Source organism: Bombyx mandarina, chromosome 18, assembly GCF_030267445.1.
Source record: "Bombyx mandarina strain Sakado chromosome 18, ASM3026744v2".
Lineage (NCBI taxonomy): Eukaryota > Metazoa > Arthropoda > Insecta > Lepidoptera > Bombycidae > Bombyx > Bombyx mandarina.
The window spans coordinates 5,351,931-5,374,820 of record NC_143224.1 but is presented as its reverse complement, the minus strand read 5'-3'; the positions used below and the strand labels follow the sequence as shown (position 1 = coordinate 5,374,820).

Below are 22,890 nucleotides of genomic sequence, written 5' to 3'. Positions count from 1 at the left end.
GCCGTTTCCGAGATTCAGATTCGCTCGTTTAAAGTTAAAAGATATTCAAATGCTGTTTTTTTGTTTGCTTTAGAAATATGAGTATACGTCCAGGCGAGGCATTCGATGTTCCTGCTCTTCACAACTTGTTAGACCACGCGCCCCGTGCTCAAGCTCTTCTAGATCTTTTTGATTCTACCCTCACTTCGCGCACATTGCAGAGCTATATAATGCTAAGCGAGAATCAACCAATTGGCATGGTTGTGCTCGGGTAAGACACTCGATCGAATTGAATAAAGGGGAAATTTAAAGCAATCGAAGCGTGCTATTGAAGTTGTGTGATGTAAACGTTAAACATAGACAAATCGAAGAATATATTATTCTTTAGACCAAGAAATAGTAAGGACCTTCGATCAACAATAGTAACTTAGATAATTTATTAAAATTGATTTTCTATTTTTTAGTTGGATTTTCTATAAAAACGTATTTTTTTTGTTTTTTTAAACTATTATTTATTATATTCTGTTTCCTATCGTTATACAGAAGTTAGTGATCTTACAATGATACCATGGGTCCGAATTCTATTTCCGGTCGAATTGAGTATCTCTGTGACAGATATTAATTTTCAATACTTCAGACCATTAGAAGACGGTACAACGATTCGGGTGCAGTACGATTTGGAACCGGAGCCTGTTCGCCCTGGAACAGATGGGAGTGTATGTCACGTTAAAAATCATTGTAAATTATAATTATTCACTTACTAGCGACCCGCCTTCGCTTCGCTTCGGAAACTGTAATTTATTATTGATTTCTCCACTATTTAATGGATGTTATTATTACGCTATCTATTAAAAAAAGCCGCATCAAAATCCGTTGCGTAGTTTTAAAGATTTAAGCATACATAGGGATATAGGGACAGAGAAAGCGACTTTGTTTTGTACTATGTAGTGAAGTGTACCGCGCTTTCACTTAAGTGTACCGCGCTTCGGCAGCCGTTTATATAATCGAAAAATTTTCAACCTATCAAAAATTAAAAGTAATCTTGGCCAGCACATTTGATTATTATTGAACATTAATTTCCCTCTTTTTATTTTATTTTTTATGTTTATTGTTTATTTTGTAAGTTTTTATATGCAGTTTTTGTGTTTTCTTTTGTTTTCTTTGTTTTAGTTTTAATATTAGTTAACACCAGTGTTCACACCACATCCAGTTGTGTGAACCTAATAATAATAAAACAAAACATCATATTGAAATTTGTCTTATAAATTACTTCAAAAGTGCCGCATTTAAGGCGAAGCTTGTTTTTTTTTAATAAAATCTTTCCCTTAAACTTTTCAAATAATTGAACATTTTTTTTTTCGTAATAATTGGATTAAAGCTATTTGTATATTTATTTAGGTATTGGCAAGCGTGATATCGCCAGTTTTAGAGCCGCACCGTCGATGGTTCATGCGTGAGTTGCTGCGACGTTCGCAGTACTCAACGTTGTTTTGGATCTGCAGGCTGTTCGCTAAGGGAGAGGCGGTACTTTGTTTTTTTTTCTTGCTTAGATGGGTGGGCGAGCTCACAGACCACTTGGTGTTAAGTGGTTACTGGAGCCCATAGACATCTACAACGTAAATGCGCCATCCACCTTGAGATATGAGTTCTAAGGTCTCAGTATAGTTACAACGGCTGCCCTGCCCTTCAAGCCGAACCGCATTACTGCTTCACGGCAGAAATAGGCGGGGTCGTAGTATTTATCCATGCAGACTCACAAGAGGTCCACCAGTTTACTTTTCTTGAATATCGTATGGTTATTACACTCATAACGTGAGCACTCAAGAGCGCGTTAAGGCCGCAGTCAAAACACAACTTATAATTAATACTTAATGGTATTAAGCTTATATTAAAAACCACAATTTTATGGTGCGCTGTGATGGTAAACTATTTAAATGGTTTTTAAGTAACCGAAACATTACTTAAGTATATTCAATGCAACTATTAATGATACTCAGTACGTTTTTTTATTATTTTAATCACTGTCTTTTAACTGTTCAAAATGCTGCTTTGGATATGAAAGGACATATTCTGACGCCGCAGTTTTTGAACGTGTAATCAGTACAATTGATTTTTTCAAGAACTCGTACCTACTCGAAATCGAAATCGTCGTGGCTTAAGTCTAGTATAGATGCCGATATAGATTAAACAATAAAACGATGTAATTATAATGTTAGCCCAGCTCCAAATACAGCTCCAAACACAACATTCATACTTCTAGCGTCTAGGCTGTAAACTATGTATTTAAAAAAAAATAACACCTTATTTTAATGCTAAATTTAAAAACAGGTAAATTTAGAGAGAGGATTCAGTACTTTATAGTTTTACACAAGAATCTTTATATTTTTTTTACTCAAATTCAAATTCTAATTCAAAATCATTTATTTCAACTTGGATGTCATCAAAAACACACTTGTTGAATGTCAAAATGTAAAAGAAAATGTTAACTCTACCACCGGTTCCAAAAAAAGCCACAGTCCTGAGAAGAACTGGCGAAACAAACTCAGCGGGCTTTTTTTTGGATTTTCTCAAATATTTTTTTTTTTTTTTTAAACAAGAAAACATATTTACAGTATACGATAAAACAAGTCAAAAAAATACAATTCAAATAAATAATAATAATAATGAAAAATGAAAAGGCCAGGAGCGAACGCCTCATTCCCACGTAGTGCCATCAAGTAAAAAATCCTTAACTTTATAATATGCCTTGTTGCACAAACGTTCCTTGACAGTTTTCTTAAATCTATGAACAGGTAGTAGTTGAACGTTTTGTGGGATTTTGTTGAAAAGTTGTACACCCAGCCCCCTGAAAGAGTTGCTTATTTTCTTAATTCGAGCCGCCGGCAACGCAAGCCTATGTTTGTTCCTAGTGTTCACATTATGCAAATCGCAGACTCTGGGGAATTCTATAATATTTTTACGCTCGTACAATAAATTTTCAAAAATGTATTGGGACGCTAAAGTTAGAATTTTGATTTCCTTAAACTTGTCCCTCAAGGATTCCCTCGGGTGCATATTATAAATAGCACGAATAGCCCTCTTCTGCAGGATGAAAATCGTTTCGACATCGGCAGCATTGCCCCATAGCAAAATGCCATAGGACATAACACTATGAAAATAACTGAAATAAACTAGACGTGCCGTATCTTCATCAGTATACGTTCGTATTTTTTTTACCGCAAACGCTGCAGAACTAAGCCTATTCGCTAACTTGCATATGTGAGGACCCCACTGCAGCCTGGAATCAACTGTTATACCAAGAAAAACTGTCGAATCAACAAGCTCCAGTGTCTCTCCACTTACAATGATATTAGTGTCAACTTGTCTAGCATTAGGTGTGGTAAATTTTATACATTTTGTTTTTTTGTTATTTAATAACAGATTATTAACACTAAACCAATGTACCACGCGCGAGATAGCATCATTCACATCGTCATAATCTTCCAATTGTCGTTTAATTTTAAACAATAAGGATATCATATCATCAGATATCATCAGCGAATAATACGACCTCGTGACGGGTTTCAATAAACTTTGGTAAATCATTGATATACACAAGAAATAAGAAGGGACCCAATATGGCACCCTGAGGAACACCCATATTAAGTAAGACACCGGAAGATCTCTTTCCTTTAACGTCTACCTTTTGGATTCTTCCGGATAAATAAGATTTAATAAGTTCTAATGAAACGCCCCTAATACCATAATGGTGTAATTTCCTCAACAATGTGCTCAATACAATCAAAAGCTTTAGATAAGTCGCAGAATACCCCAAGGGCATTATGCGATTCCTCCCAAACCTGAAAAATATTTTTAATAAGATCTACACCTGCATCAATAGTCGAACGGCCTCTAGTGAATCCATATTGTTTGTTATGAAGCAGGTTATTGGAATAGAAATGGTTCAAAAGTTGTTCCAAAATATTTTTTTCTAAAATTTTACTCAATGTAGGTAGTACTGAAATGGGTCTAAAGTTAGTGGGGTCAAAAGTACTACCAGATTTAAACAGAGGTATTATTTTACTATATTTCATTAGATCAGGAAACACACCACTATCAATACAGTCATTAAATATTGTAGCAAGGTAAGGTGCGATTATATCAATAATGGATTTTATAACCTTAATTGATATTCCCCATAAATCACCAGTTTTTTTAATATTAATGAGCTTGAAATTATCAATTATGTCCTTTATATCAATATTTGTGAACTTAAAAGTTAACACTGCATTTATCAACATGATCTTGCAGTAATGATTCGGCGACGGTAGGAGATGAAATTAAAGATTTTGTAGTAGAAGCTAGGATATCAGCAAAGTAGCGCTCAAAGGCACTGGCCACTTCTTGATGAGAAGTTACTAATAATTAATGTAAAATTCAATTCGACTTCATACTTTTTGACCCCTCTTTTACTAATCTATACATACAAATATAGTTTTTTGGAGGAGGTAGATAATCATGTTGGTCATGAACTGTTTTAATAAGCCGAATTAAGCTCGTATAACTTCGCCGCTAAAATGTTTTGGTCCGTGATCTACTTTTTAATAATAGTTTTAATAGCAATCAACAATTTTACTGAATATTACGATGAAAACAATGTGATGTTCTTTTAGACTACCTATCATAGAGTAAGTATACAAATTCATTAGTCTTTGGTGATATTTTATCTTTGAACGCAATTTGGATCTCATTCTGATCATTTGTTGTAACTTGTAATTGTATATATAATACATAAATAATATTATTGGCGAAGATGGGCAGACATGCAGATGCCCCCCAGATCTAAAGCAGCTACCAGAGGTCACAGACGCTTTGGCGAAAGAGTTCGCACTCTGAATTCATAAATAATACATTAAAAATAATTGATAGCTTGCTTAAATCAAATCTAATTTCGCCTGCTATCAGTTACCACTGAGTTTCTGAGTCAGTTATCAGACCCGGTGGTTGATTTTGCTCTTGCTAGGGCCAGTCTTAGTAAACTCTCTCAGGTTGGGAGTGAGTTCATCTACCAACCAGAGCGTAGCGTGAGTAGTTCCTACTATTTTGTCTTTAGAACAGTATCTTGTGACCTTTGAGGCAAGAATATTTCTTCGTCATGCTTAAATAAGAAAACAAATTTTCACAGAATCCTTTTTCAACCTAGTATATCAGGATTGCCGAACTTACCTTTAGTTCACCTTTCCCCAGAATTTACTAGGGTATTCTTTTTAAATATGCCACAATAATATTATACTATAAAGACAAACGTTGATAAAATAAGATGAAAAAATTTATTTGAATTTTAGAATCCCGGGCGCAATTTGATGTCTCTGGCTGATTGTATGGTACCCGTTCATCCACGTATATCAGTACCAAATATATTTAAAAACAAGATATTGGATAAAATTTTGAAAGATGTGTTAGTATCATGCTTTAGAGTACTATTGTCCACATAATACATATCTATCACAATTTAAATAATGTGTCAATTGTCAAGATTTATTGCTACTGAACTAATGAAGGCATATTACTATTATCTGAAAATATTTTAAGAGTTCTTTAATTGCCTTCTGCAATGATTGCGCGTGTTTACGAACTATTTATAAAGAAATCGTATAAAAATGAAACGATAAATTCTTAAATTGATAATATTCATGATTTTTGCTGTTCAAATTGTATTAAAGGCCAATTTCCACAAGTGGACGTTTGTGGGCTTAGTTTGTAAGTCAGTACGCATAGATATCTACCATTATCTTGGTTATTCCTGTCGCGAAGCAGCCTTGTATTCACGTTTGATGGGTGGAAAAACTATTTTAAAAATCAATTAAGTCGACGTGTGTTTTGCCTTCGAAGGTAGGCGAGCAAGTGTCTCATGTGATCATAAGAGGGCTCAAAATTGGGCATGGACGCGTCAGCATTCCCAGGGGCACAATCAGCATTCTAGGAAAGTATAAATGGTCTCTACAAATGATCATTTTTTTTTATTGATTAAATGGGTGGACGAGCTCACAGCCCATCTGGTGTTAAGTGGTTACTGGAGCCCATAAACATTTACAACGTAAATGCGCCTTCAGATATAAGTTCTAAGGTCACACACAGTATAGTTACAACGGCTGCCCCACCCTTCAAGCCGAAAAGTATTACTGCTTCACGGCAGAAATAGGCGGGGTGGTGGTACCCACCCGCGCGGACTCACAAGAGGTCCTACCACCATCTATTATGATTATTCTTTTATTAGTGCTACACCGTTTGCCCTTTGGATCATAGAGCGTCCCTTATGCAGTATGCCGAAAGTATACGTCAATAACAGTATCATTGTGGTCGGAGCCAGTCGTACCGGACTTGCATTCCTGGAAAGCTTATTTATGGGGTGAGTACAAAACGGGTCTTCTAAGCTATGTTTTATATTTAATTACTAGCGCCCCGCTTCGGCTCCGCTCGGGTCTTTTAATTTCAAGAATATTTTAGGTAATTTCTTCTTATTTACTTCCCATGTGACCTAACCACGTATAAAATTATAATTATACTGATCGATGAAATTTCGAACCATTTTTTATAAAATCTCTAATCTTGACTGTCTTGACGAGAATAGCTCGTTACTGTGGACATTAGCTAGGAAAACTAAAGATCAATTGATATATTTTATTGAAGATTTAAGAACTTGATATATTTTTATAAGGGTTAACATTTTTAAAATAGAATTATTTATTATATGATGAAATTTTAGAATTATTTATGAAATTTTAGATCTTGATAAAATAAATGGGACCACATGAGAACTATCAGGTATCAAGTATCAAAAGATATCAACAGATTTTGAGGTAACACAAATTAAAAAAATTACTGGTGGTAGGTACCTGCCTATTTCTGCCATCAAGTAGTAATGCGTTTTGGTTTGCAGACTGTGGCAGCCGTTGTACAGTAAAAACTGAGACCTCGGACCTCACGTCTCAAGATCGGTGGCGGCATTTACGTAGTGGATCTCTATGGGTCCCGGTAACCCAATAACACCAGTAGGGACGTGAGCTCGTCCACCCATCTAATAAAAAATTAAGCTCACTGTCTATTTCGTTGTAAGAGTTTAATATGTTGCAGCCCAACAGCCAAATACTTGACATTCAGTAACGTCACTTTAGTGTCGGAGCATGGTTTGCCCACGATTACCGAATGTCTGAAAGCCGCCGACACATGCGTCCCTAGAGAAGGACGTTACAACGATAGATATCTCAAAAGCGTACCGTTTTACTTCTACGTAGACGTTATTTCGGCGATTATGGTTGGAATTGACAGGTGAACTGCAGATAAATTTGACCAAAGTAATGAACGTTTTCCAAATAAGATATGACCTAAAGGTCTCTGTTTCCAGGTCATAAAAAAAAAACATAAATTTTAAATTTATGAATTTTGTAACTAGCGTTTGCTATGTTGGCAATGCCTACCTCGGAATGTAGTACTTGCGCGGCTTGCGCCGGCTTGTTGACTCGCGCTTCGCCTATAGCACGTGACGGTGCTGTTACCGTTACTGTTACTTAAATGTCAACTATTTACGGTCATTCGGAAATACCACGTGCGAACAAACGGGCCCCAAATTATTTTTTTATAAATATCTGTGTACTGGATAGCGTAAAAGTTACGCCAATTTTGTATGCAGTTGGAACAGCGCCCCTAGCGGCAAACGTACGAAAACGATCCCATTCCATACAAATTTCAGTTAACTTTTACGCTATCGAGAACGTTAAAAAACTCGCACTAAGCACACTGCACCCGAAACAAGCCTAAGATGCAGAGCAATAAAAGCGATATTATGGGAGTGGCGTGTAGATGTCGCTACGTTCATGTTTGTTGTAACCGTACGTGTCACAAAACGAATTTGTATTTCAGGAAAAATAAATGCATTCATTTGAAAGGCGGCGGCGTAAAATATTACGACGAACTTGTACTGACATGTGGCCACCAATTCCAACATCCAGATTATTTGACGGAGTCCCTGTATTTAGCTAAAAAAATTCAGTAAGTACGCAGCAGTGGACCATGTAAATTTGAGTTTGATTGGGGCATTTGAGAATTTTTTAATTATTGTTAGGGCGTATTGGACGCCAATCATAAATATCCCGTACGTCTCCTAGTCGCGTGGATCTAGGAGGACGCTAAGCCAAAGTCCGAAAAAAAATAATTATATATTGGAAGCCTAACGGTTTCAAAGCAAGGGCTTAATGGGTTGCGTTTAACATTTGCGAGAAAGATGACTCGTTGCCAATCTCCTTGCATCGTGTTCCTGAATGCTGAGGGTCGTGATCTTTACGTAGCATTTTTGTTTGGACTATTGGACTATATTCCTGCATTATTTCCGGTCCTCTACGCAGTGGATGGCGACATTTAAGCTGGAGATCAATGTCATCTTAATTTGATATTACCAGCGCACGGGTCTACGCCCTCTTTCCTTTCACTTTGTCGGTGATGAGTAGTTTTTCGAGATTGTCAGCCTTCTTCCTCGCTATCGTAGGCATAAATAAATGTGGTTAATATAGCCCTAAATAGTGTAGGCTCTATAATTTGTCCGTAATACTTTACGTAAGTAAGCTTTATTAGTTTCAATGAAAATTTCGGTTAGTTGTGCATTCATTTGTCAATTACTACTAAACATAAGAAATAGTTAAACTGTCTTTTATTTGGTTTTGTAACATCTTAATCGTCTAGGATCACGATAGTATAAAAATAGTCATGTAGTCGGGTTTCCATTTGACCCATAAAAAAAGATGTTCACTATTGTAAGATAATGTAATGCTATTGTACTTGTATGGTCTTAATATAGTATATACTTTGTCTGGCCATAAATACTGTTACAAAGTAAAAAATAAAATTTCTATTGCAAATAACATTTATTACTTTTACAGTGTGTTAGTTTAATACATAAATATAAAACAATTTAAAGTATAAAAAGCTTATTCGAAGTGGTCTCCATTGGCTGCAATACAGTCCTTTAAACGTTGAGGCCACTTATCAATAGAAGCACGCACTCTTTCCATGGGAAAAATTTTCACCGCCAATCATACGGATTGTTTTAGGGACTCCAAATTATCATGGCGTTTAGAGCAAACCGTACTCTCTAAAACTGACCATAAATCAAAATCCAGCGGATTAAGATCGGGACTAGACGACGGCCAGTCTTCAGCACTGATGAAGTCCGAAACGTTCGTTTCCAACCAAGACTGCCTAGACCGAGCTTTATGACCTGGCGCCGAGTCTTGCTGGAAGGACCATTCTTGATTACTGAACATGGTGTTGTTAAGGGGCTTCACTACCTTCTCAAGAATGGTATCTTGATACACTTGTGCCGATGTTTTGATACCTTTTTCACAAAAGTATGGCTCGGTCACTCCTTCATAGCTAATACCCCACCAAACCATCACTGAAGTCGGATAGTGCCCACGTTGCACTCTGTCGACTAATTGGGAAGATTCCTTAGAGTTTTGAGCATAAATACGGTCATGTTGTTTTTTAAAATATTGCTCAATTGTAAACATTTTCTCATCCGTAAACAAATGTTTTCTATGACATCCCTTTGCGTACCGCTTCAGTAGTTGTTTCGATTTTACCACCCTATTCTCTTAAATTATCAGTTAAGAAATGACCAGTACGTCTCTTATAGGCTGCAAGTCCTAAGTCATCTTTTAAAATACGCGACATGGTTCTAGATGCTATCTTCATCTCCCGAGATCAAATCTTTTGCTTTCGGACAGGATTTCTTCGAATTCTTTAAGCCCTTACTGCTTTGATCACCTTTTTCGTAAGAACACTACGTGGACGGCCAGATCTTTTTCTGTCATAAACAGAGGAGGTCTCATTGCACCTATTAATAGCCCGGTACACAAACATTTTACTAATACCAAGCGTATGGAGAGTTTTAAAAATTGCATTTGGCTCCATACCTACTTTGTGTAATGCAATCACAGCGATTCGGTTCCCTTTATCACCCTACTCCATTTTAATATCGCAAAATATTGTACAATGTATTGGCGCCAAAATGAGAAAACTCAATGAGCAATCATATAAAAATGACAGATTCCAAATTCAAATGTAATATTTTGTTTATTTTTAATTGTAACAGTATTTATGGCCAGACTAAGTATATACAGTGTATATATATCTATACTTCTATTCTAATGTATAAATCTACAGTGGTTTTTACGGATGTTCCGTTATAACTACTGAGCCATGCATCCGATTGACTTGAAACTTGCTATCCGTGTAGAAAATACATGTACTTAATGGATAGGCTAATATTTATATGAGTGTTGGACTCCCTAATAATAATGACAATAAATAATAATGTTAATTTTAAATGCGCAGCGAAGCGGGCGAGTACGGCTTGTAGTATACATGTATGTATGTATGTTCGGTGTTCATAATGCTTAGAGTCTTGAATCTATATTTCGTCAATTAGGAAAGGCGAGCCATGCCATAGAATACTAATGGACAATATACAATACAAGCCGGATCGGGTCGCCACACCCAGAGATCTGCCGGATAACGTCATGTTGGTCAACTCCCTCTTCGAAGCTAATATGCGTTTGAGGATACTGATGCGTACCGTTACTGATTTCAGTTAGTATATTCAGACGTCAGTTAGTAGAATATGTGAGTCTGCACAGGTTGGTACCACCGCTCTGCCTATTTCTGCCGTGAAGCAGTAGTGGCTTTCAGTTTGAAGGGTGGGAGAGCCGTTGTAATTATACTGAGATCTTAGAACTCGTATCTCAAGGTGTGTGGCGGCATTTACGTTGTAGATGTCTATGGGCTCCGCTAACCACTTAACACCATTTCGGCTGTGAGCTCGTCTACCCATCTAAGCAATAAAAAAAAAAATGTGTGCAATTCACACGTGGTAGAAGTGAAACCTTCCAAAATTAAAATACAATTATCCTAAACGTCTTAAGTATATGTAAAATTTTGTCATTAGTAAATAATTGTAAGGTAGCGCCCTCTGTGAATTGATATTTTAATTTCACGTATAATCCTAAATTAAAATTCACTACAAGAGCTTTCATACACTCGTTAGTATTAAAAAATCTCACAGATGGCGCTGTATTAAATAGTATGTATATTTCTGTCTCACTCTTTGCTGGCTTCATCCTACACATTTTTGTATTTGTGTCTCTTACCTGTCGTTTTTTCCGTTGCATCCGGTTTGAAATCACAACGATTCTAAAGAAGTTTTCACTTCAAAAAAATAAGTGAGATTATATTTCTCGTATCAAAATAGTAACAAGCGCAAGTATCAACACTCTTAGACGCGCTTCGCTTAGTGATTCGATTTCCTTTTTTAAAGGCGTTGTTACGTAGCGTTTGATGCATTTCAAATTACATTGTAGCTTTTAGTAATTTACTTTTGGTTTTCGCGAGTCGCGGATATAATTTAAAACTACTTTTATCGTTTAACCTCGCGTTTTTATTCTCATAAAATAAAATACGACTATATTAGCGTCGACGTATTAAATTTTATTGAATATAATAAAATAAAATTATAAAACGTTTGAAATAATAATTTTCGTCGTTTCGAATATCTAACAGTTTCTATGACTACGAAAAAAGAAGAATAATAAAAAACGCGAAATTAAACCTTAAAGCTTTTAAGCCCTTTAAACCTTTTAATTACATTGCTGCTTATTTCATAGGATTTTAACAATTTTGGCGATGAATTAAATCATTGTTTTGTTTTCGATTTTTTTTTAAATGAATTGGAACTCAGGTGAACGTACCGATGATATTTACGTTGGTACCTACCAATTCTCATAGATATGCGCATTACCAGAGAGATAAGTGAGTCGCTGCCTACCTCAAAAATATGAAAATACTTAGATCATAAAAAAAATATGAAAATGGTCACTGAAAAACTGCTACAACTAATGAGATTGACATTTTAAAGAATCAAAAATTTACTAGTGTTTTGTATTTAAAAAACAGAAGAAAAACCGTTCTGTCTGAGCGAAGACAATCAAGTGATAGTCTACGGGGATTGTATTGAGGCGTATAGTTGTGTGGCGGCTTTATTAGAGCTGGGCATCTCACCTAACATGATCGTCTTCGTAGAGCCATTCCCTCCAGAGGACTCCAATGCTCTTAGGGTCAACTGCTTCAACAACGAAACTGTATGTATATATATCTATTTATTGAAAATTGAAAAGTAGAGTCGGAACCACGATTAGCAAAAAATACTTTAATTCCTAAGTTTTTGTTTGATGTTTTAGAGAAAAAAGCCTATTGATTTCAAAATAAATTATTAAATTAATAATTTTAATAAGTCTTTTAGTAGAAAGAGTCACATAGGTATTTAAATAATCAACTTTGGAATCAATTAATATCTCAAATGTCCAATCTGAATTGATGATGAATTACTTATATGAATACATAATCTCAATGTGTAGTTTTATCTATTTGTATATCTCGTCCTTTTAAATATCCACTGTTTAGCAAGTTCCTTTGTTGTATCTTCTACTAAAAGTTTTACCATGCTATCAATTTTTGTTTGCGTTTACTATAAACATCCCTATTTTGTTTAGTTTTCATAAAATGTCATAAAATGCAGTAGTCATAAATAAATGGGCTCTATGTCTGCCGTCAAACGTCAAACGTCACAGAATGACCAGGGCGTTAACCTAAGCAATACTAACAATAAACACATAACATTTTTATGATATTAAATTAACACCCATTTAATTTCTTATGTACACTTTTTCAACATTTCTTGCTATGTAATTAATATATTATCTCAGTTGTTATTACAACTGAATACTAGTGTTGTGTGTGGTGGGTTCAAGAAACAAGCATAATCGATTCTGTATAATCGATTCTGTGTATTTCTAGGTTGACGAACGCGTTCAGGCTAACCTAGAGAGTTTGGGTATTCGGATTTATCGGCGTTGCTATCTAGCGAGTTGGAGGCAGGTGGACAACAGAGTCGAGGCCTTGCATTTCATGTCGTCGGTGTACGCAATACGTTTGCCGTGCTTCGCATTGTTCTATTACGGTCTTAAAGCTATTGATGTCAATGCTTTTAAGGGTTAGTGTTTTTTTAAAACTCTTCATTATTCCTTGTATTAATAGTGTGGTGTGGAATCATTGAGAGTTTATTTTTTATATTGCTTTGATGGGTGGACGAGCTCACAGCCCACCTGGTGTTAAGTGGTTATTGGAGCCCATAGACATCTACAACGTAAATGCGCCACCCACCTTGAGATATAAGTTCTAAGGTCTCAGTATAGTTACAACGGCTGCCCCACCCTTCAAATCGAAACGCATTACTGCTTCACGGCGGAAATAGGCAAGGTGGTGGTACCTACCCGTGCGGACGCACAAGAGGTCCTACCACCAGTAAGAGAAAAGAGGATAAATGCTCATGGCGGATTAGGTACCGGACATCTAGACACAATTTGTCGTATAGTTTTCCAGTGACAGAAATCGATATAGAGACAAGGTCAAGAAACTATTTCGAATGGACGAAAGCTTCTTAATATTTGGCAGAAAACGATTGAGAAGTATTTTTGTTACATTATTATGATTTGTTTGTCTGTAATAATGAATTTTTCGTTGTAGCGATTAACGAGTGTGGATTGGTTTATGACGGCGGTCTAGTTGTGGGGCAAAACTTTGAGACGAACGACCCTGCGATTTACGGAGCTGGCACGTTTACGAGATATTCCCGGAGGCTGTACGCATCAGAACGGCTGCATCGTTATTATTGCTCCGAAGATGTTGGAGAGGCGGTATTCTCATTATGTTCGGTTATAGGTTTAACTATAAGAAGAAATAGTTTTAAACTTGCGGAAATAGGGAAATATCGTATATTTAAATGTTTTGATCAAATAGCGCAGAAATTTTCATATATCCATTTTATTTAAAATTAATATTCGAAAGATAAGAGGAATTCATATGATTTTTTAATTTTGCGTTCCTGTTTTTTTTTATTGCCTAGATGAGTGGACGATCTCACAGCCGACTTGGTGTTAAATGGTTACTGGAGCCCATAGACATCTACAACGTAAATGCACCACCCACCTTGAGATATAAGTTGTAAGGTTTCAGTATAGTTAAAACGGCTGCCCCAACCTTCAAATCGAAACGCATTACTACTTCACGGCAGAAATAGGCAGGTTTGGTGTTTTTAGTGAGTATTTAAGTGTTTATAATAATTTTTATATTTGTCTTTCAGCTGGCGAAAATGTTTCTATTAAAACTGGATCCTTTTGTAACAAATACAGACTTAGGGAATGACGGTGGAGATAATTCACATTTTGGCTCCAGTTTATTTTCGTAAATTATTTTTTTGTAATATTAAATATAATTTATTGTAACACAGATTAGATTACCTTTCAATCAATACACGTTACCTACTAGATGATTTTCGTTTTAGCACATTTCGATTTTGAAAATATATGATAATAGAGTTTCACTGTTCACCAAGTAAATCTTAGACACGTCATACCTTCAGTTAAAAAAAACAGCTATTGCATAGCATTTTTTATCAACTTATGCAATTATAATTAGACAATAATAATTTAATATTAAAACAATAATAAAATAAGACCACGCTATATTTATAAACATTAACAAAAGCAAAACATTAACTGTCCCCTTCACACTCATTAGCTAGTCCGCGCGAAGGAGAGATGGGCAGACTTTTCATGATGCGCATGCAGTGCAACGTCACGCCGCGCGCTTATTCATAAACACTACACAAGTGCAACGTGTGAATGTGTTGAAGGCAAGCTACATGGTAGGCGGAGTGGAGGGGTGTTAAGTTTTATTTTCGTTACGGAATTTCTTGATTCGATCGCCGCATTCAAAGCCCGGAGATAAAAGCTATGCAATAGCTTAAAAACTAAATGAAGTACAATTGGAACACGTTTTTATTGGACTGATATGATTGTATGTAATGGAATTTTTGAACGTCATTTTGATCAAGTTCTACGTCTGATTAACTTGAAACTTTGATCACGCATCAAGGTCCGGTGACCATACAATAATTTTTTAACATCGCTATAATACTTTAATCAGTATCAACAGGGTAAAAAAAATTAAATTTATTATTAGTTCGGTTTGCTGTTTAAGCGTGTTTTTTTTTTAAGTTTTTAAACTCAATACTATGTGGAAGGTATTACGACAAAGGGATCTTCCACCGAGCGGGTGATATTGTTCGTTAGACCGACGGTCCGAATGAATGTTTGGAACTTGTATATATGCAAGCTTATCTTAAAAATGTCGTAAGAGATATTCAGACATGTGTCAAGTATCTTGTGTTCTGTCATGACTACCGCACATATATAGGTATTACTTGAACACTATTAAGGGCCTTAGACAGTTTGCACTAAGATATTTAGTTAACATTTTTGTTAATCTTTGGGATTAGGTATTTACAGTAGTGTTAACTGTTAGGCAGATACAAAATAGATACCAAATTCTAATTGAGTTCCTAATTAAGAGCTATGAAATAATCCAATCTATGTCTGCAGGTTTAAGGTTCAGGATTCTCATGGCAGCATTACGAGTAAATCATCTACGGGCACTTGGAGAAAGTAAGCGTAAAATTTAAATGTAAAACTAACTTTCAGTGTTGGTAAATCGCGTTTCAAAAACACAGAATATCAATTTAAATAAGCTTACAATATATCTTGATGGAGAGGAGTATGCTCAAAATAAGGAAGATGGATAAGGTAAGGCATACTAAGATAAGAAGAACCACTAACGCGACCGACGCCCTGACTTATGCACTAAAACTAAAATGGAAATGGGCTGGCCATGTCGCGAGATATACAGACCAGAGATGGACTGCGAAAGTTACATCTTGGAGCGGCCCAACGGGCAAGAGAAGTCGAGGGAGACCACTAAACAGATGGGAAGACGATATTAGACGAACAGCTGGCCCAAACTGGATAGACGTAGCACAGGATAGAGACGCTTGGGCATCTTTGGAGGAGGCCTTTACCCGATCCGGGGTTCTTGCTAACTAAATTTTACTGATTTATTACAAAACTCTTTTACATTCTAAATACTTATACATACATTTATATTTATTATATATATATATTTTTTTTAAACTTTGTAAAGCAAGAAATAAAAGGGCTTATTATTATTATTATTATTATATCTTGATAGGTTTTAATTGTATGCTTTAAATTCTTTCACGAAATGTGAAACTACATCCTTCAGCAGCAACAGAATAGCATTTGCATCATACTCATTATCTTGTGGTCGTCGTGGCCTAACGGATAAGATGTCCGGTGCATTCGTGTTAAAGCGATGCACCGGTGTTCGAATCCCGCAGGCGGGTACCAATTTTTCTAATGAAATACGTACTCAACAAATGTTCACGATTGACTTCCACGGTGAAGGAATAACATCGTGTAATAAAAATGAAACCCGCAAAATTATAATTTGCGTAATTACTGGTGGTAGGACCTCTTGTGAGTCCGCACGGGTAGGTACCACCGCCCCGCCTATTTCTGCCGTGAAGCAGTAATGCGTTTCGGTTTCAAGGGTGGGGCAGCCGTTGTGACTATATGAGACCTTAGAACTATATCTCAAGGTGTGTGGCGCATTTACGTTGTAGATGTCTATGGGCTCCAGTAACCACTTAACATCAGGTGGGCTGTGAGCTCGTCCACACAGCAAAGCAATAAAAAAAAAAAAAAAAAAAAAAATTGTACTCATTACTCGTTCTCGCTAGTCATTATCTGGTGAATCCTTCACGACACCTACAGGAAAAGATGTAGTGATGCTATTTTACGCTGACACCACTCAGCCAATACAAATACATCCATCAATCAGCAAAAAAGGACACTTTTTACTGGTGGTAGGACCTCTTGTGAGTCCGCACGGGTAGGTACCACCCTCCTGCCTATTCCTGCCGTGAAGCAGTAATGCGTTTCGGTTTTCGGTGGGGCAGCCGTTGTAACTGTACTGAGACCTTAGAACTTATATCTCAAGGTAGGTGGCGCATTTACGTTGTAGATGTCTATGGGCTCCGGTAACCACTTAACACCAGGTGGGCTGTGAGTTCGTCCACCCATATAAGCAAAAAAATATATTTCGAGTTGATTTGAGAAAAAACCCGATATTTTTTTTTAAGAACACTTCAGTTATGTTGACGTCAATATTATATCTTTGAGTAATTAGTTGTAATAATTGATCAAGTTAATTAATCAGATGGCAGCCGGTAGCGAAATTCGAATCGCCAATAGTACAGACAGCCACGTTGCCTGGTCCACTATACTACATGAAAGTTAGGAAGCCAGGGAGAGAACTACCTATGGCGGTGCAGATGTGTTTGCCGAAGCAAGTAAGTGGCAACGAATTTCGAATAAAATTTATAAGTTTTTCTTTTTGCTTTCCCTTATCGCGGATGATACAATATTCGTACAAACAGTATCTATTGGAACGGACAAAGCAATGACAGGGTTAAAGTGCTGGCCATTAATTTTGCACGTAATGTATCGCAATTAGGTCAGCGGACACGCGTGATTCACGGTTTCGAGGGCACGAGGGAATTAAATTCTCGAAGCCTGGAAAAGTCCATTGCTCGGAAATCTATTCTGACATCTCAAGATTAATGTATCGCATTTTTTCTTTTTAAATTGAGGTTTTGAAAAAGAAAGTCAGTATCGAATTTTTAATTGATAGGGCTGAAGCGAAATAAAAAAATTGAGCAAGAAAATCGTTTCACAAACAGAGAAGAAAACTGTCTTGTTAGTTATTTATATCAGATAATTTACAGTGGGACAACGTAGCTACGCCGCTTCTACGGTGATTTTAACTAGATGTGATTATGTTTAATTAGGTAATCGGTTAAAATCGCGTATAGTCACAAGTGAAGATATTAATCAGTTTTCTATTTATTTCCTAAAAAGCAAAGCAACACTATGTCAAGTAATTAGTCGTAGCCATTTTGTTTTTCATTTCGTGACGTGTTATGCATACGAATGCGTATAGACGTATCTATTGCAGTTATATGTTTCTTTAATTACGATGTAATAATTATGCCCCTGGCATTGCTGAAGTTCATGGGCGACGGTGGCCACTCACCATCAGGTGAGCCGTATGATCGTCTGCCTACAAGGTCAAAAAAATAATTTTTCAGGTACCGATTACATACTAATTAAGATTGATATGTAAGCCTTAGAATTGTAGGATCTGACATAAGGCACATTTAGATTGAACCAATTGAAATTTGTCACCACATTTGAAACAGACATTAAACACATTTTTTATTGAATAGATTGATAAACGAACCTGTGGAATTTATAATTGTTTAAGGGTTGATTTACACGAAGATAGTCCTCGTGTGCCAATGCGACTTAGTCTGCGTACAACCTGCTTTATATTTGTATATATATTAGATTAACATAGTTATCTATGACAAACGAACAACTGTTTCTTGTACCCAGGGTCATACTCTAATAACCGACAAGCGCGGTAATTACTTCCGATTACAATTGAATTCTTTGCACTGCATTGACGCCGTGAGCTGCCTCTCGAACAAGCCGTTTTCGAGCGACACCTTACAACAAGTGTACGGCAAACACGAAGCATTCTTCAACAAACTTCTCTTTAGATTTCAGGTATATATTGTAGCATTATAATTGAACCTGTAAATTAATATTGCGTCAATTTTGCATTAAGCTTTTATTTCAAAGACAAGTTCACTTAAGATTTTTGATAACATAGGAATAGAAGATAAAAAAGTAATAGTATTTTATACATAGTTTCAATCATTTTGTAAGATTTTTTTTTCCTATGCTGGTAAATGCACGTTCTTTATTTTGGACAATATTCAGTGTAAAAACTATCTGATGGGATGGTGTTTTTCAATTTTATTTATTTATTTTTTATTGCTTAGGTCACCGAAGATCATAGACATCAACAAAGTAAAGGCCGCCACCCACCTTGACAGTTCTAAGTCTCACTTTGTACAGTACAAGGTCTGTCCCAGACTATAAACCGAAGCTCATTACTGCCAGTGATCGATTTACGCCTAGCCCCCTCAAGAGTCCGGTGTATTATAGTAGAGCGGCAAAACTTTTGAAATGTCAATTTCAGAGATGAAAAACCTTTGAAAATGAGTTCAGATTAATCTTCATAAAATAATTTATAAAGTTATTTTAAATTTAAAATAAAAATATTGGATCAAAATTGATGAACTTTATTCTAACATTAAGGGCGGCACGCTGGCATCAAGCCTAAATCCGTCACTGATTACTGCTTCACTGCTGAAATGGGCAGGATGGTGGTACCAGCCCATCACAAGCTCACTAACTCCTTACCACCAGTAACTATATTAATATCTGTTATTTATAGCATTAAACCTCGTAAAGTCTTTGTTTAGTAACTAAACAAACAAAATAACAACATCGGTTGACACAGTAGAAAATCGCACTCAACTGTTTTTTACTTTGCTTATTTGATATAGACAACCATGTTCGTGCTTAGTTATTCTACATACAAACCGTAACTGTTTTCAGAGAGGAGATATAGATGACTTGTACGAGTTTTTCGTTCGACCCTGGATGTCGGCTATGTATGAAGACTCATTTTCGGATCTTTTGCACTCAATAAACGCACAAAGTCTAAGCACGGTACGCTAAGTTTTATCATCATTTTTATCAACCTGTTGTTTTTTTTGTCAGTCATCATTTTATTGGCTTAATTTCCGTGGTTTGTGTAGGTGTAAATTCATGAAAAGCACTACTTATAGGTACTTGCAATACCCATTCGTAGGCTTTGTGTGTCTCATCTATGGATCAAACATAAAAACCTCTTAATGCTAAGCTAGTTTCTAGTTTTTCGATTAGTTAATATTAATGCACGATACATGTATGCTGATTATCAACTTGTCAGGAATTTGTTTTATTAATGGTATACGCAATGGTTGTATTTAACACTTTATCGACCGGTCGTGGTTATGGCAGCCACTTACCGGTGTAGTTGCGCTTTTAGTTATGTTTATTATCTATGGTCGCGCCATGTTATTTGAGGAATGTAGGCAGTGACGGATTTTGGCTTGATGCAGCCTTAGGCCCTGTTTATCGCGCCGCTCTTAATGTCAGAATAATTTTTATTAATTTTGATCCATTATTTTTATTTTAAATCTAAAAAATGTATATTTTTTTATAAAAATTAATTTCAACTTATTTTCAAATTCTTTACTTTTTTCGTCTCTGAAATTTTGGAATATCAAAAATTTTGCCGCCCCTCAAACCATACCACCCTCACTCTGCCCGGGCCTAACGGGCATAGGCGTAAATCCATCACCGAATGTAGGTCTTTACGATGATTTCGAGTAGAACTAATAAGTAAATATCTGAAGACAAGGTCAGAACGCTTTTCCGAGAATACGACACAATAATCCTCTTATCGTCTGCTTTAAATTACACACCCGCTCTAGACGACGGAATAACAAATAGCCACCTTCGCCCTAGACTTTCAAGTTAAAGCCAAGTTCTTTTTTTCGGATAAAAATAATCTGTAACATCACAGACCCGTACGTCACATTTTACGTTTGATTTCACATAATTCAATCAATTTACAAATAGCTTTTTTGTTGTTGTGTCGGAAGGTATACAATTTATTAAAGCCGAAATACGCATCGCGGGAAGAAATTTCGAAATCGCGTGTGGAATCGTCGTGCTCGATAACAAAGAGTTGTGGATTTGGTCAGTCGGTAAGACTCCAAGACTTCGGATTTACTAACGATGGTTTCTGTGTAATTTTTGATTCATTTAGGTACGTAAGGTATTTCGTTATGCAAAATTAAAAATACTTTATCTGTTTCGATTTTAAAACAGTGTTTCATAAGGTGGCACAAGTATTAAGATCAAATAATTATCCTTAATGAGTGAAAAAAATATTGTTTTTTTTTGGATTCATAGGCCGACGAGCATACGGCTCACCTGATGGAAAGTGGTCACCGTCGCTCATGGACGTCAGCAATGCCAAGCCGCTGTCTACCATTAAATTCAATTCCTTTTTCAATTCCTTTTCGAACGTCTCTGGTATAATGTAAACAACATTTATTCTAATAAATAATTATTATTTTAGCAAGCGAATCCATGTTTCTGATATAATTTTGTTAGTTTGATAGAATTTAAGATTACCCTCGTATGTTTTTGAACACGCTTTTTTTTTCAGGACTCTCCAAGTGATATCACTTTCCGGTCTGTTATTGACAAGTTTATTTCGAATACTAGCAGCCAGATGATTGTACGTTAAAAATTAATACTTTTAATACATGTGGTAGGACCTCTTGTGAGTCCGCGCGGGTAGGTACCACCATCCTGCCTATTTCTGCCGTGAAGCAGTAATGCGTTTCGGTTTGAAGGGTGGGGCAGCCGTTGTAACTGTACTGAGACCTTAGAACTTATATCCCAAGGTGGGTGGCGCATTTACGTTGTAGATATCTATGGGCTCCAGTAACCACTTACACCAGGTGGGCTGTGAGCTCGTCCACCCATCAAAGCAATAAAAAAAATCGAAGTAGAAAAGTTTTGGGAACCGATCTCTCACCCATCATTAAATAATGAAATATGAAGAACTTATTAACAATATTTTATTGTCATTTTTAGGCGGCTGCAAAGAAATCTATGAACAAGCCACGGGTACTGTATTTATTATATTTGATTTATAATTTATTTTGTCGTAGTTCATTTAAGAAAACATAGATTATAATTATTATTATATTATTATTTCCTAGTATTGTCATATAATGTGAAACGGCCGTGGTGTAATCCGTCACAATTCCCGTACTATACTGATAACAAGTAACCAATGAATACCGTTTTGTTTTTATAAAAACGTGTGAAGACGAACGAATTTGATGTTGAAGAAACTTCATCATGCGTTAAAAACAATCTCTTAGAGTTTATAAGTGATAGGGTGTATTGTGAGTTTCTATGGGTACATAACTACATTCTGCCTACTTTGTTAAGGTGATTATTTTCCTACCTATGCTGATAGCCTTGAGAAGTTTTTTTTTATTGCCCCTGTACTTTGTAGGCAGAGGAGCATACGGTCTACCTGATGGTGAGTGGTTACCGTCGCCCATGGACTTCAGCAATGCCAGGGGCAGATTCAAACCGCTGTCTATCGTAAAACCACTGCCTAGGCTATACCAGCGTTGCCCTAGTGTGTAGGTGAGCTCACGGGGCTCAAACCGGAGGTGTTGCTAACACTGGCCGTAGCAAGAGCAGTGCTTCGCGGAATCTACCACCGGATCGGACACGCGACTCACTGAGAAGATCCGGCGAGAAACTCAGTGGGCTTTGTCTATGGGCTAATTTACTCGCCGAGCCCTTTGTGGCAAGCGACGAATTCGGCGAGGACGATGACCGGTGCTTGAGGTACCTAAAAGCACCGTTAATGGATCGGGATAAGGTGATGGAGCCGTTATGCTATACAATTGAGAATTGATCTACATTTCGCAAGATGGCGGTCTTCACGGTGCGTTGTTTTTGACTCCGGTGACCATTTAATACCAGAAAGACCATGAGCTCGTCTGTCTATCTAGAAGAATAAAAAGGCCATAATTTGATGGTGTGCTTTAAGAATTTTCATTAACTAAGGCATTGTTGTAGGAATGTGGTCAGAGTGCTGCTTTGAAGACTCCAGCTATAGGTTTCTGGAAGAGTATTGGCGGCGATCGGATTGTGATTTCTCACATCGCGAAATATTTGCTCAAACATAGTTCGACCAATCCTCATTATGCCACACCCAAAAATGAATTTATCTAATCACACATGATTCCAGGACAAAATTAAAAACAATTTGATAATAGAAAAAAAATTCTGATTACTTACCTGACTTTAAAATATTTTATATGATTCTTGTATTCATGTAATAATGTGT

General features: G+C 36.4%; 1 protein-coding gene across 1 annotated transcript in view; it reads left to right on the top strand.

The window, feature by feature from the left end:
* LOC114246391 (cilia- and flagella-associated protein 61) overlaps positions 1–22,890 on the top strand; it is a 34,025-nt gene extending 11,135 nt beyond the window's left edge. Inside the window, exons 13-32 of the mRNA XM_089734802.1 lie at positions 74–250; positions 617–695; positions 1,378–1,503; positions 5,304–5,416; positions 6,236–6,367; positions 7,093–7,287; positions 7,879–8,007; positions 10,442–10,602; positions 11,962–12,146; positions 12,862–13,057; positions 13,591–13,760; positions 14,207–14,307; positions 15,507–15,569; positions 17,200–17,332; positions 18,438–18,611; positions 19,512–19,625; positions 20,606–20,710; positions 21,178–21,249; positions 21,612–21,644; positions 22,620–22,890. Coding sequence (XP_089590928.1) covers positions 74–250; positions 617–695; positions 1,378–1,503; positions 5,304–5,416; positions 6,236–6,367; positions 7,093–7,287; positions 7,879–8,007; positions 10,442–10,602; positions 11,962–12,146; positions 12,862–13,057; positions 13,591–13,760; positions 14,207–14,307; positions 15,507–15,569; positions 17,200–17,332; positions 18,438–18,611; positions 19,512–19,625; positions 20,606–20,710; positions 21,178–21,249; positions 21,612–21,644; positions 22,620–22,775 — 2,614 coding nt within the window. The 3' untranslated portion in view covers positions 22,776–22,890. The remainder of the gene's footprint in view (positions 1–73; positions 251–616; positions 696–1,377; positions 1,504–5,303; positions 5,417–6,235; positions 6,368–7,092; positions 7,288–7,878; positions 8,008–10,441; positions 10,603–11,961; positions 12,147–12,861; positions 13,058–13,590; positions 13,761–14,206; positions 14,308–15,506; positions 15,570–17,199; positions 17,333–18,437; positions 18,612–19,511; positions 19,626–20,605; positions 20,711–21,177; positions 21,250–21,611; positions 21,645–22,619) is intronic.